General features: G+C 46.7%; 1 protein-coding gene across 5 annotated transcripts in view; it reads right to left on the minus strand.

Annotated features, from left to right (window-relative positions):
* Window positions 1-558: 558 nt before the first annotated feature.
* The window catches only part of RASSF8 (Ras association domain family member 8), a 71,371-nt gene continuing 56,982 nt past the window's right edge, over window positions 559-14,947 (minus strand). For 4 of the 5 annotated variants that reach the window (XM_084765823.1, XM_084765820.1, XM_084765821.1 and 1 more), the window contains 4 exons: window positions 11,638-11,819; window positions 5,704-6,593; window positions 4,866-5,010; window positions 559-4,473 (listed from right to left, as the gene is read on the minus strand). In XM_084765823.1, the coding sequence (XP_084621949.1) occupies window positions 4,352-4,473; window positions 4,866-5,010; window positions 5,704-6,593; window positions 11,638-11,740 (1,260 nt within the window). In that variant the 5' untranslated portion in view covers window positions 11,741-11,819 and the 3' untranslated portion in view covers window positions 559-4,351. Of the gene's footprint in view, window positions 4,474-4,865; window positions 5,011-5,703; window positions 6,594-11,637; window positions 11,820-12,849; window positions 12,923-14,947 lie in introns of those variants that run through there. The other variant, XM_084765824.1, reaches the window with a different exon arrangement.

Raw genomic sequence — 14,947 nt, forward strand, 5'->3', positions numbered from 1 at the left:
AGCCTTCTCAGAGTTAGGGATACAAACCAACAGAATCTTGTTTGCATGTTGGAGATAAGGGGTGGGGTATTAGTTTCTTGTAAGTTTAATGAAGCAGCTACATTTTTTTCTTACTTTTTGTGTGTATAGTGTGTACCCATGTACACATCCATGTTTGGAGGCCAGAGGTCAATGCAGGTACCGTTCTCTGTCAATCTCCATCTCCCACTGAACTTGGAACTTGTTTTGGCTCAGCTGGTTGCCCAGTGAGCCCAACGGGTCCGCTTGTCTCTGACCTGAGGCCACTGGTGTGTGCCATGTTTGTTTCACAGAGGCGCTGAGGACCTGACGCCAACTGCCATTTGTGCAGCAGGTATTTTACCCACCAAGCATTCCTGGGCCGACCTGCTATCTTCTGAGCAATAGATAATCCTTCAGGTTAATGCAACATTTAGAGAAATGGCCCTTTACAAAAAATCACTGATATATAAACCTACTTCATTTGACATCTTTCAAAGGAAACGAAGTTATATCTTAAAGCATGAAGTATATAAGAAAGCAACAATTGTACTGCCCCAATGAATCTCGAAAATTTATTATTTGGGAGAATATCAGATATTGATCTTTTGCTTTATAACTCATAATAACCAGAAAATATACATTTTGAAACGAAGTCAAAAGAAAATAATTACATATAGTACATATTACAGATTTCTTATTTATACATCAGCAAAGCAGTACTAAAAGCATCTTTATGGCCCACAATCAGCAAATGTGGACATTTTTCTGTCTAACGCTGAAGCAACTCAAATCCTTCTAGGTCAGTGAGGAGACACTGTGCAACACCCTGAAGGGCTATCGCCACGCCTGGCTGTAACCCTGTATTTTTCATTCTTTCCCTCCCCCTTATGTATGCACATATTTATTGCCTTTAGAGTTCTGCTGGTTTAATAGTATACTAAATAGCCATCTACAGCCATTTGGTTTCTAAAAATATATATATATATAAAACGCATGGAAAGGTGCTGTCCTGGCATTGAAGGAGCGCTGGGGAAGTGCGGAGCAGCAACACTGAGTAAATACTGATGGCCGCGCTGTGCCTTGACACGGCTGACAGCCTCCTCCTGGGCCTTAACACCATGGCAGACAGTACGAACATGAGACTTAAAAACACTGATGTGGTACAGAAGGAACACTCATGAGCTAGCTTCACCTCAGCATCCGCTAGTCAAGACAGGCTTGTGTCGGAGGAGGATATAAATTAAGGCCTAATCCATCGAAGGCAACGTCCAGTGCTAACTGTACTTCCCCGTGCGTGCCTGAAAGCGGCTGTTTGTCATTTCCTCAATCTACTAAAGTCCTAACTTGGAAGGGTGTTCTCAGAAACCATCGTAAGTCTGAGCTGTGTTGTCACAGGACTGCATTGCCCCTTTTGCTGTGGAGCAGTGCTCGCCTGCTGTCTACACCGCTACACCCCACATCTCATACCACGGGCTTTACCACGTCACCCTATGAACCATGCTGGGCGGGGCTCTTGCTTACGACTGACTGACTATAGGAGCTGCTGAGCTGCCCACCAATAACTGTGCATTCAGAGGGCAGCTTCTACCAACACCAGCTGAAGCCGCATATATAAAAACGTCCCTGTTCACTGAGACAAAAAGGAACGTTAACAGCCAAAACATAAAGGAAATGAAAAAACAAAACACACAAAAAACTGAGGTAACCCACTGTGGGTGATTCTCTGAGAGTGAAGAGGCTCCAGAGGTTAAATAGACCAATGATATTCAAATGATTCATTGGTAAGAAAAAAACTTGTAATATATTTTATCTGTAGAAAAACCACATAATATAGTCTGCAGTAGTAATTTAAAAGACATAAAAATTTGTCATCTAATTTATTATTTAGAACCTGGATATTTTACATTTGGTATTTTTTTTTTAATACCATTGCCTGCACCCCTCTGAGATGTAACCAAAGATAGAGTTAGAAGCCAATTGATTTGTAGTCACAATAGGTAAAAACGGTCACAGTCGACTAAAATATTTTCAGATGTTCCTACAGAAATTAGTTGTTTTCTCTAGCTAAAAATTGATTTAGAAAACATTTGACAGTGGTGTGCTTGCAGAAGTCCTGTAACTGGTGACACGTCACAGCTGCTCAGCCTGTTTGTGAGTTTGCACAGCTGTGCCCCGCCCTCCCGCCCAGCCTCTAGGGAGGCAGTGGTTCTGTGTATGAGCAGGCCTAGATAGCAGCCCGTAGCTTCCAAGTTCTGACATTGTCAGAGAAGTTAACTGTGACGTGGTGGAAAGCCAGGACTGCTGGGAGGCAGTTCACAACCGTGCGAGCTGCGCACCGTGTGCTGGCAGAGCCTCACACTAGACCCATGCTATCCTGGAATTCCCCACGCAACTTAGGGTAGCATGGGTCTTGTGGCAAGTGTCCTGCCTCAGCCTCCTAGGGATGAGCTACAGGCGTGAGCCGCCATGTCCAGCTTCATCTTTCATTTCTTGTAGAGCGGAACCCACCTACAGCTAACATTTTGGTTTATATGGAAGACAATCCATCGTGCGTTGTTTGTGGTTAAGGTCTCAATTTAGCTGAACAACAAAATGACTCGGTATAGCAAAGAGTCTTTGATAAGGCATGTATGTTCGTGTGGAGTCACCACAGTCACAAAGAGCTACAAGTTACTTTGACTTTGAATTATTAGTTTTAAATATATAGATAGGTATGAAATACGTTACAAATCTTAAGCAAATGTGTACAGGCGGCGGTTATTTCAGTAAGACTAACTTACTCCTTAAGTCATCTGCAGAGCAGTGAGGGCAAGATTGACTGGCTAAGTCTGAGGACCCGAGGGCAGCATTGCAGCTGAGGTGCTGTTTATGTGGGCGAGAAGGCAGCGCTGCTTGGCTTTCAGCTCTCTAGAGGTGTCTGTTATGTCACAGCCGTTCCTCAATCTTTTCCCTGGATGCCAGCTTCATCAAACATTCATTAAACCCAAAGTAAGTTGGATGTGTTCACACACCCAGAGCTATCTTTAGTGTTATCACGGCATTGCCATATTAACTTGCTATTGTTTTATTGCATATAAATAATACAGAGGGCGCATTCTCTTTAGAATTAAAAACTACTTTAAGTTTCAGATGAAGCCTTAGTTACATTGTACCAAATTTACTCAGAGAGACAGGAAGGGCTGCAAGGCATCTGATAACCCCTGTCTAAATGTTACTGGTGAGTGTAGCTAGGTCACTGCTCAGGAGAAAAGCCCGGACTCGTTTTTTTGGCTTTACGCACAAATGATACAAATATAAAGGGAGACTAATATCCTATAGAATAAAATTTACAAATAAAAAAATACTCTGACTTTAGCTTTATCTCCTTGGTAAAAACTACCTGACTGCAGTGTCCTCTGCCTTCACCTCCACGACCAGAGACAACAGGCAGTCCATGTTTTGAATTAGGGCTAGAGGCAGTTACCCTGGCTCTGCGTGGCACGGGCTACACGGAGGAAGTGGGTTGTTCTGAAATGCATCACCTGGTGTGTGATCCCAAGTACACCAACCCAGTCCCCAGGGAACTCTCCTCCTCACACTATGCCGCTCACGAGGGAGGACCCGCGGGAGGAGCCAGCAAGGCAGGAGGACCTCACAGAGCGCACCAGGAAACTCACGGGCAGTCTCAACTCCACCGCCGACAATCTCGGATCACAAACCTCATTACAGGTATTTCTGTGACGCCACGCGGCAGTTTATGCTTGGAAATACTGTAAAGGAATGATTAACTTCCCGACTAGAAAGCAGGCTGACTTATCTTATGTAAGCGAGGGTGAGGAGAGGCTCCCGCGTGCAGCAGGGTCCGCTGAAGTCAGTCTGGGTGGTGCAGGGCCCCATGAGGCTTGCGTAGCTGTCCATGAGCAAAGCTCGGATGGAGTCTGCCAACATGCACACAGCCAGAATGCCACACTACTTAACATAATTAAGTCACTGGGTAGGTATTAATAAAATATTAAACAGTAACATTCATACTTTAATCAATTACATGGAATAAATTAAACTAAGCGGTCACATAACTACTCTTAATTCAGGGTTTATTCATGTATAAACATAGATTAATACTTTCTTAATGCTCTAAAAATGCTACAAATAAAAAACAAAGGCTTTGCATTCCAGCTGCTGGACGACATGTCAATACTGCGAAGTGTGAACAGGCTCCATGATCAGCATCAGGGCACAGGGCATGGCTCCGGGTGGTTTGGGACTGGGAGACAGGACACGCGGCTTGTGAACAGACCCTCTGTTCGGCTGGCACAAACTGAAGGATTTTCCCATCCACAGTGTCTTTGCGGATCCTTCCCCCAAGACAGAGTTATACATAGATGCCTTCAGGATTAAAGCCGGAGGAGACGGGGTTCTGCAGAATACGGAGATTACTGGGGAGCTGCCGGGATGAACCAGGTCGCTTCAGGGACCCAGACTGAAATGGCGCCTCTAAACAGGAAACAGACAGTCATCTGGTGACCTGGCTAACCAGAAAATGTGTCAGCTTCCTGCCCCAAAGAACTAGGGAGATCAGACTGCACTGGTAAGTGCAGCTGGAGGCCCGCCCAGAAAGGAGACAGCAGTTGCCAAAGGCCAGACAGAGCGCCTGGCCTGCTGCTTCTCCCAGCGTCTGAGGCCACAGTGCACAGGCTGGGAGTTTCAGCTACAGAACAGATGAGAAAGGAGACTTGGAGAGGAGGGGAAATCAGGAGAAGGGAAGATGCAAACTAACATAGCCCACATTTATACATTCACATTTGTGCCTGGGTAAACAGGTCCAGAAAGAAGCAGTTTAGAGTAAACAACGGGACCATGCGAGGGCAAACGAAGGCAGGCCTTACCTGGCTCTATGTCTGCCTGGGAGGCTTCTATTTCAGTGGGCTCGGCCGGCAGCACGGTGACCTTTGTCCCTGTCTGCTGGATGAACTGCTGGAGGTTGACTTGACGCAACTCTTTGGTCAACTGCTCCAATTCCTGTTCCTTGTCCTGGTTGGAAACAGTGGTTACTGTGTAACTGGGGCTGGGTAGGTAGGGCTGTCTCAGGGGAGGGAGATGAGGGGGGGGGCCTGCTTTCAGGACTCTAGACACACCTGGCTCACATGGCTCTAGTTGCCAAAGCGGGCACTGCGCCCTCCTCTGAGGCATGAGGCTTCCCTCTGATAGTACCACAGACTCATATATGTAAATGTATGTTCTTTTTGTTTGTTTGTTTGTTTGTTTTAAGACAGGGTTTCTGTGTGTAGCCTTGGCTGTCCTGGACTTGCTCTGTAGTCCAGGGTGGCCTCAGATTCACAGGGATCCGCTTGCCTCTGCCTCCCAAGTGCTGGGATTAAAGGCCGCGCCACCACGCCCAGCTAAATGCTAAATGTAACCTCTGTCACAAAGAAATACTGGTTTCCCTGCACACCGCTGCTGCAACAGTCTTGCTGATCTGGTCACATGTTTCCCTCTTAGACACTTTATAACTGACTGCAAATTAATAGCCACTTGGCTCACAAGAGTTAGAGCTCTTAAGTTTTGAGAAGATGTTGGGAGTTTTATCTACTGCCATTTATTTTATAGCACGAGGGAAGCTCGACTCTCATGGACTTCTCTTAAGCCTGTGACAGACAGGCCTGGGCCACAGAGCATCCCTGGGTCCTTTCGTGAAAGCTGCCTTCACACAGACGATGCCCTTACCTGTAGCCGCCTGGTGGCCTGCCCCAGAGACCGCTCTACGGCTCGGATGCCGTTCTCCAGCCTCAGGCTCTGCTGCCCCTGAAGGTCCATCTCCCCCTTGACCTTCTCAATCTTCCCTTTCACCTCGTCCTCGCTGACCTGCGCCTCCTGCACTTGGCGCTGCAGCCTCTCCACCTGGAGGCCGCCCTCCATGGCGCGGATCCGCAGCAGGTGTTCCTTCAGCTGCTGCTCGCAGTCCGCCACTTTCTGCCGCATCTCCTCAAGCTGGTCCTGCAGCTGCTTCTCGTTCTCCTGCTCGATCTGTAGCTCGTTCTCCCAAAACTCTTCCTCCTCGATCTCCACATCGTTTCTTTTGATCCTCTGCTCCAGGCGGACGATCTCCTCTTCCAGGCTGGAGCTGTACTTTTGCTCCCAGAACCGTATCTCTGCTTCGCTGGACTCGAGCTGCCTCTCGATGGCCTGCAGCTTCCCTGTCTGCAGCCGGACCAGCCTCCTGAGCTCCTCCGAGGTCGTCCTGCAGCCTCCCAGCACCTTCTGCCGAAACTCAGTCTCCTTACCTTTCCCGAAAATGTCCACCAAGCCCTTGGCGCCCCCCGTGAAGGTGAGGGACTTCCTTTTAGGCTCCCTCCGTTTGATTGACTTGTCCACCTGAGGCCGCAGCTTGGCCAACGGGGGCAGGCTTTGCCGGTACAACGTTCTTTCAGGAATCCGGGCCACACTGTCCGAGGTGGGTCTCTCACTGAGAGATGGCCCAGTCCGACGCAAGATGAGCTGTACGTCGCTGGCGTACTGTCCCCACTTGTTTAAGGATATGATGGGGTTTTCCTGAGGTGCCAAGTGCCTTTCAGTATCTCTCCATTTTTCTATAAGGGTGTACCTTCCGGTTCGACCTAGACAGGAAATAGGAGCGTACACAGTCACAGTGGAGCATATAATGACACAGAATGCAACAAGTGTACGTCTGGCAGATGTTGTCAGTCAGTACCAGAAGGTCCAGCCCAGCCTGCCTGTGGCAGCTTCAGACAGCACCAACCCCCCCCCCCCCCCAAAGCTGTGGAGCACACTTATAGATCTGATCCGTAAGCATCCTTTTCGCTTGCTCAGTAACTCGACTCTCTAGTTCCCTTGACTGAGATAACTTATATGTTATCTTATCTTATATTATATGGTCAAATGTCTAAGTGTTCAGAACTTCTGAGATACTGAACAAAGAAAACCATAGAGAAGGCCTCCCCTCACAGCAAAGATGGGCGGGTCCCAGGAGCTAACTAGAGCTTCTAAACTAGCAGATTTTCATTGTGTCAGCTTCCTCAGGAGAGAGCCAGAGTCAGGGGAGAACTGCTCCTGCTCCCTGCAGGGTCAGGCCTCAGAGCTCCCGGAAGGCTCTGCAGACCTATAGCTTCACGCCACTGGGAGCTGCCCAGTGAAGACGACTCTTTGAAATAACTTTCTGTGAAAAGGGTCTGAAGAATGTTGATAATAATAGTTTTAAAAGTTCTTTTTTAAAAAAGCAGATTTTTGTTTTGTTTTGTTTTGTTTTTCTAGATAGGGTTTCTCTGTGTGTAGCCCTGGCTGTTCTTGAACTCACTCTGCAGACCAGGCTGGCTTGAATTCAGAGATCCTGCTTGCCTCTGGCTCTCAAGAAGGCATGTGTCACCATGGCCTGGCTTATATTTTATATTTTATTATTAAAGACAAACCACAAAAATTATTTAAATAAAAATATGCTATACCTACTAATTAGAGAATTGAAATAAACTTTTCTAAGACAATATAGGGCCAGTAAGATGGCTCAGTGGGTAAAGATGCCTGCCACCAAGCCTGGTGACCTCTGGGACCCACATGGTAGAAACAAAAAACTGATTCCTGCAGAGTATTTCTGTAGCTTTGGCATATTTATTGCCCACATAAATAAATAAACAAGTAAATAAATAAATAAATAAATAAATAAATGTAATAAAAAAAAAAGAAAAAAGCAATATAACATTATAGGTATGAACACACTTCCTAGACATTTTAATTTAAGGTAGGTGCTGTTTTGCTTGTTAGACGTGTGCACTGGGGGCTGAAGAGAGGTGTGAGTTGGTGAAATAGCCGCCCATAAATGGAAGTGCCCGAGCTTGGGGCCCAGAACCCACAGTGAAGTCAAGGACAACAAGGATGCCTGTGGTCCCTGTGGGATCTGGCGCAAACAAGTGGAGAGTGTGTGAGAAACGGCATGCGAGGCTGTCCTCTGACCTCCGCACACAGAGGTAGTATGTGTGTGCACGTGTGGATCATCCCCCACTAGTTACTCTTGTGTAAGGGAAAGGCCAGCCCTGCCATCAGCAACTCGAGCTGCACGCAGAGCAGCATCAGCAGTGTTTTCTTCATCGCTGCAGCAGTGCTCGGGGCATCTGGAGGTGTGGCTCAGAGCACTCTCCTGGCAATCGGAGGCAGAACACGAAGAGTGCAGAGTGCCTAAACTAATGTGGCTCTATGTCTCTCGGTTGGTGTCTACCCATCCAGTTATCTAGCTCAGAACAACCAGTTTGTGCTGGTTGTTAAACCAGGGTGACGTAAGTGATGGCAGATGAAGCACTGGTCATAGCTCTGAGTAGGCGGAGCTGCTAGAGCAGCAGGGAGGAGCACAGCTGCAGGACAGCCACAGGCCGGTCACTTCTCAGATGAGCACTGCATTCAATTAAGTATTTATGATACAGAGTGACTTTTTAGGTCACATGTGAAGTCACATCATACAACATCTATTTTCAAGTTTTCAGCTTTTCAAAGCAGGCCTTGAAATGAGTTATTGGGAAAGGAAAGACAGGCCGGGCATGGTGGCGCACGCCTGTAATCCCAGCACTCGGGCAGCAGAGGCAGATGGATCTCTGTGAGTTCGAGGCCAGCCTGGTCTACAAAGTGAGTTCCAGGACAGACAAGGCTACACACACACACACACACACACACACACACACACACACACACACACAGAGAGAGAGAGAGAGAGAGAGAGAGAGAGAGAGAGAGACACAGAGAGAGAGAGAGAGAGAGACAGAGAGAGAGAGAGAGAGAGAGACAGAGAGAGAGAGAGAGACAGACACACACACACACACACACACACACACAGAGAGAGAGAGAGAGAGAGAGAGAGAGAGAGAGAGAGAGAGAGAGAGAGAGAGAATAGAGTGGTTGGCTCAGTTAAAACATGCATTCACAGGTTAAGTACATTCTTCATGTAAATGAAGAAATACACCTGGTGAATAGAACATGTTTTCTCCATGGAATTCCCTGAAGAAAGCATGGTTATCATATGAGATGATGCTGTCTAGAGTGCCTGCTCAGAGAGTTTGACCTATGTTGGTGCGTGCCTATCATGCACCTGTCTTGGGTGACCAAGTCAGGAGGACTATCACAGGTCAAGGCCACCAGCCTTGTCTTTAAAAACAACCAAAAAAATAATCCATTAAAAGATAGAAGAAAGTAAATTACTTTAAAAAATATTCAAGAGAAAGTTTGAGCTGCTCTCTTATTTTTCACTGAATTCTGGTTTGTTTCAATCTAACAGACAAGGGAGAATTAATACTGATTTCACTGGGAGAAAAGAAAATGCCTCAAGTTCCCCTTCCACAATTAAGCTCAAGTCTACAATAACAGCCTTGAATGAAAGGTGTTTCATTGGACTGGGAGGCTTAGTATTTCCAGCATTGCTTTAATATAGCGCAGTGCTACAGTGTCGATGGAAAAAAAGATGTCAGTATGAAAACAAAGTACCCTGGTCAACATTTAGCAGCTCTATTACAGTGCTGCAGTGTGCGGGCAACAACTGACCTATTTCAATCTTGAGCTGACTTGACGTGCTTGCAGTATAAACCAGCAAGAAATAAAGTAAACTAGTGACTAGGGGTCCAAGACAAAGAGGAGCGAACACCCAGGACGGAGCTGGCTGCAGGTGATTACTAAACAGATAACCGTTTACAATGCAGACCGAAACCCTGAACACACTGCATGGTTTCGTGGAGACAGAGGGTTTGCCCTTATGCTCCACCCTCTGATGGAGACAGCCTTAGCCAGGGCCGATAATCCCTGTAACTCTGGAGACTGAGGCAGGAGGACCGCAAGTTCACAACTCACCTGAGGTACAGAGTGAGTCCGCAGAGAGTCTGGGTCAGCTGGGGTCCCTGTCTCAGAACAGGAGTTACAAGCAGGTTGGGGACAGAGGGCACTCAGTGCTAAAACATTTGCTTGGCATTCCTGAGTCCTTAGGTTCAACCCCTACTACCACAGAAAAGCTTTTACATGGAGGTATGTATATATACAAACACACATATACTTACAAAAAAAGCTTGAAATAAACTAGAAGGAAAGTTCAACAACACAGGAGGGAAGTCAGACCCAGGAAATGCGGCTAGAAGCATGGACTTGGCAACTTCATCTTCACTGTATTAAAACAATTTTTATAAGTATACATTTCTGCTTAATGACAAACCATAGTATTTAATTTACTTTTTTCTTTTTAAAAAATATTTATTTATTTACTATTATCTATACAGTGCTCTGCCTGCATGTATACCCACAGGCCAGAATAGGGCACCAGGTATCATTACAGATGGTTGTGAGCCACCATGTGGGTGCTGGTAATTGAACTCAGGACCTCTGGAAGAGCAGTCAGTGCCCTTAACCTCTGAGCCATCTCTCCAGCCTCTAATTTACGTTGTTCTTCAACTTTAAATGTATTCAGAAATTGACAGTAAGAGTTTAACTTATGAGGGATTCTGGGAACTAGGAGTCTGCTCTGGCCTGAGCAAACATCTGGAATTAAACAAACAAACAAACAAACAAAAATCATTATTCAGGATAAACATAAGGGGAAGACAGCACAGACTGTCAAGATCAGTAACCCAGGGTACAGCATAGTGTACCACAGGCACAGAGACAAACAAGAGTGCACTGAGCGCTGAACTCTTTAGCACCATGCCTGCCTGCACGCCCCCATGCTCTGCCATGAGGACAACAGAATGAACTTCTGAAACTGTAAGCAGGCCCCAGTTGTTTATAAGAGTGTCTCTTAAAGCCAGGCGGTGATGGCACACACCTTTAATCCCAGCACGCAGGAGGCAGAGGCAGGCAGATCGCTGTGAGTTCAAGGCCAGCCTGGTCTACAAAGTGAGTCCAGGACAGCCAAGACTACACCTGTCTCGGAAACCCTGTCTCGGAAAAACCAAAAATAAATAAATAAAATAATAAAGAGTCTCTCTTGGAACAGTCGCCTTGCTCAGTGTCTTCTCAGCAACAGACACTAGGACAGCCACAAGAGCGAGCTCTGTCACCTCCTTCCCCACGATGACAGGCTGACACCTGGAACGGTGAGACAAAACAGTGTACTCACATGACGTTGTCTGTGTCAGGTGTGTGGCAACAACTAGGTAAAGGTAACTAACACAGAGAACTGGTGCCAATCATGGGGGCAGGCGCTAAATCAGACCGGGTGGCTTTCGCGGCCTTTGGAAGTAGTTTGTGGGACGAACTTGGAAGAGTTTGGAGAAACAGGCTAGAAAGATCTTAAAATGCTGTAAATAAGAGTTAGTGGGTGATTCTGGTAGGGGCTCAGCGGGAATGTGACAGTGGATCAAAGGAGCGAGACTCAGCTGGGAGTCTCTCCTTGGCATAATGTGCTGACTGTCAGGCTTTTGTAGTGTGGCTCCTCCCTCCTACCCCATGCACTCCTGCTACCTTAATGGTCTTTATACCCAGACATCTTAGGTCAAGAAACCTTAGCTGAACCCTCTGAAGCTATGAGCTAAAATATGCGTCCCCTTAAGTTATCTTTCAGGCACTTTCATCAGGACAGTGGGAAAGTGAGAGAACCAGCACCGGCGTGCCAGAGAAGTATCAAGCGCTATTTTTTGTTTGCTTGTTTTTGTTTTTTGTTTTGGCTTGCCAATTTTTACTTACCTATAGCTTGGGCTAAGGCTATTACAACCTCCTGGCAAGTTGTGACTTCAGTGACGCCACACACAATCCTCTGGACTCCGTCCACCCATACTTTAAGCTCCATGGCGCACTTGCCAGTCGCCCGGAGGCCCCGACAGCGGTCATCAGGGCTTCAGGTCATGACTTTGGCTTTGGAAACACAGCTAAAAAAGGTAAAACAGTGTTTTTTAAAATAAAGTAAACTTTCCCCTATATCCTGTGAACGAACTATAAAATGACACCAAATATCTCACTGTGGCTAAAGTCCACGCCTACTTATGGAGCAGAACTCAGCAGGGTAGGTGGCTCCTACTACACACCCCAACCCTGACTCGCACTTTCTTACTCTCAGAATAATGTTTCTGTTTTGTTTTGTTTTGTTGGTTTTCCAAGACAGGGTTTCGCTGTGTAGCCTTTGCTGTCCTGGACTCACTTTGTAGACCAGGCTGGCCTTGAACTCACAGAGATTCACCTGCCTCTGCCTCCCGAGTGCTGGGATTAAAGGGATTAAAATCGCTCATAACAACTTTTAAATTGTGTCCCAGATTTAAAGATTCTTATCTACTTCTTCAACATGCATACTTACGTTCTGTCTCTTTCTCCTGATTGTTTTGTTTGTTTTTTTGGGTTCCTATCATTTCAGAAACCATAAACAATTGAACCCTTTTTAAAATTTAAATAATTTATTCAGATTACATCCTAATTGTTATCCCCTCACTTGTATCTTCCTGTTCCCTCTCCCTTCCCCTTTCACCCTCTTCCCCTCCCCTGGGCCAATTGAACTTTTTTTTTTGTTTTGTTTTTTGTTTTTTGAGACAGGGTTTCCCTGTGTAGCCTTGCCTGTCCTGGACTCACTTTGTAGACCAGGCTGGCCTCGAACTCACAGCAACCCACCTGCCTCTGCCTCCCAAGTGCTGGGATCAAAGGCGTGCGTCACCACCACCCAGCCCATTTTTTTTAAAACATACTTCCTGTGCTATCCTGCTGACCACAGTCCATCCCTGTGTCACACCCCTGCCCTCCCCAGGCCCCTGCTGACCAGGGCTATGAGAGCCAGCTGAAGGATACCATTCCCTCATGTCTTTCTGTCCTTTTCCCACTGCTGGTCTGCTGTCAAAAAAGTCACCCCAACATATAAGACGCAGCCCTCAGCTGTTTACTGCTTACCACTCCCTTAAAAATGATATTACGCACCAACCATAGGTCTTTACTTAGTTAATCCATCCAAATGCACTGTGCTTTTCTATTATAGGCTGGGTGCCACCAGGTTGCTCAAAGTCAAACGCGCTAAGGCCCTAGAAGGAAGCGTCTGCTAAAGTGTCACTAACAGCTGTGCGTGTCTCCGTGTTTACTTGCATTCAGTTAATGATTAAAAGGTCAAAGTGAAACAATCCTTACTCAGACAGGAAAATATGTGGTGGTGTACCAAAAAAGTCTGAGCTGCTGCCAGAGATGGAGCCACGCGCTCTCCTCAAGTCCCAGCGGGCAGCGAGGACCCTCTTCTAGCACCTGCTGCCCTGCTGGTCTGTGCCTTGTGGAGCTGCCCCAGGCACAGCAATGACGGGCCGTCTAGCGTCTGCTGTGACTGAAAGATGCAGGAAATGGACGATGTTCAGATGCAAGCTGAGCGTTTCAACTACAGCATCTAAAACGAGCTACAAACTGTTGTGACAGAGGCTCACAGGACACTGAGCCTAGAAGAGTGGTCACACGGACTTTACAGAGGGCAGGCACTGCCAATAATGACAACTAGCTGTGCACTTACAGAGGCAGCATCTTTGTGAAGACTGTTGAGCAAATTTCACCTTGGGGAACAAGAAGCGAGCACACAAAGAGCTTGTGGCCAAGTGTGGGGCGTGATAACAGACAACAGAGAAACAGGGAGAACCTGTGTTGGATGTAAATCAACAGCTCCACGGTAGCTCACAGAGAAGCAGCCTGCCCACATCTCTGTGGATCATGACCTTCACCACTGAGGCTGGCACACAATCCTCACACCCCGCCCCCACGGCCCCACAGCTGCCTGCCAGGCCTCATATACCAGTGCTACCAGCTAAGGACCGAGTGTTCAGACACGGGCCTGTGGGCAACACTGCACATTTGACCCGCAGAAATGCCTCTGAAGCACCCTGCTGAGACACAGGGTGCAAGCAGTGGAGATGTGCAAGCGATGCCTGCATGTACAGTGGAGATGTGCAAGCGATGCCTGCATGTACAGTGGAGATGTGCAAGCGATGCCTGCATGTACAGTGGAGATGTGCAAGCGATGCCTGCATGTACAGGGGAGATGTGCAAGCGATGCCTGCATGTACAGGGGAGATGTGCAAGCGATGCCTGCATGTACAGGGGAGATGTGCAAGCGATGCCTGCATGTACAGGGGAGATGTGCAAGCGATGCCTGCATGTACAGCGGAGATGTGCAAGCGATGCCTGCATGTACAGCGGAGATGTGCAAGCGATGCCTGCATGTACAGCGGAGATGTGCAAGCGATGCCTGCATGTACAGTGGAGATGTGCAAGCGATGCCTGCATGTACAGGGGAGATGTGCAAGCGATGCCTGCATGTACAGCAGAGATGTGCAAGCGATGCCTCCATGTACAGTGGAGATGTGCAAGAGTGCAAGTTATTTCTATACATGGAAGTGAAAAGTCTTTCAAAAATTAGAAACTTCTGCTATATAGAAAGTCAATAGCAAAAAAAAAAAGCCATTGAATTAAGGGACATTCTAGGTTATGGATCCTGTATCGAAGGACAGCAACAATCTTAAATTTTTTAAAGGATTCAAAATTAAAATTTCTATCACACTTAATATAAAACATTCTGAGTCCAGATAAAGTTATTGGCATACAAATAAACCCTTCTATGAAGAAGGCCCCTTTTTCTTAAACTTTAACAAAGTTCCTATTACATTTAGTGTGTGTGTGTGTGTGTGTGTGTGTGTCTGTCTGTCTGTCTGTCTGTCTGTCTGTCTGTCTGCCTGAGCACTTATGTGTGGTTCTTTTTTACCATAAGTCCCAGGCTCAGGCTGGAAGCTGGCAGCAAGCTCCTTTACAGTAACTCCTTCCTTCAAGTTTTCTGACAAATGTAACTACAAACTTGTTTCTTTTTTTAAAAATTATATCTCTTACTTTAGCACTATGAAGGTCATTCATGTCTTCTCTTTTTTCCAAAGCTCATTCCAGATAGTGTACTTGACACGTCCATCTTCCTAAGCCACACGTGATGCTAACTTCACACCCATACTGAGATCAATTCCACACCTAGTGGGGTTAACAGCAGCCCCTCAACCAG

The sequence above is a fragment of the Acomys minous genome (genome assembly GCF_964271855.1).
Source record: "Acomys minous genome assembly, chromosome: 17".
Classification (NCBI taxonomy): Eukaryota; Metazoa; Chordata; class Mammalia; order Rodentia; family Muridae; genus Acomys; species Acomys minous.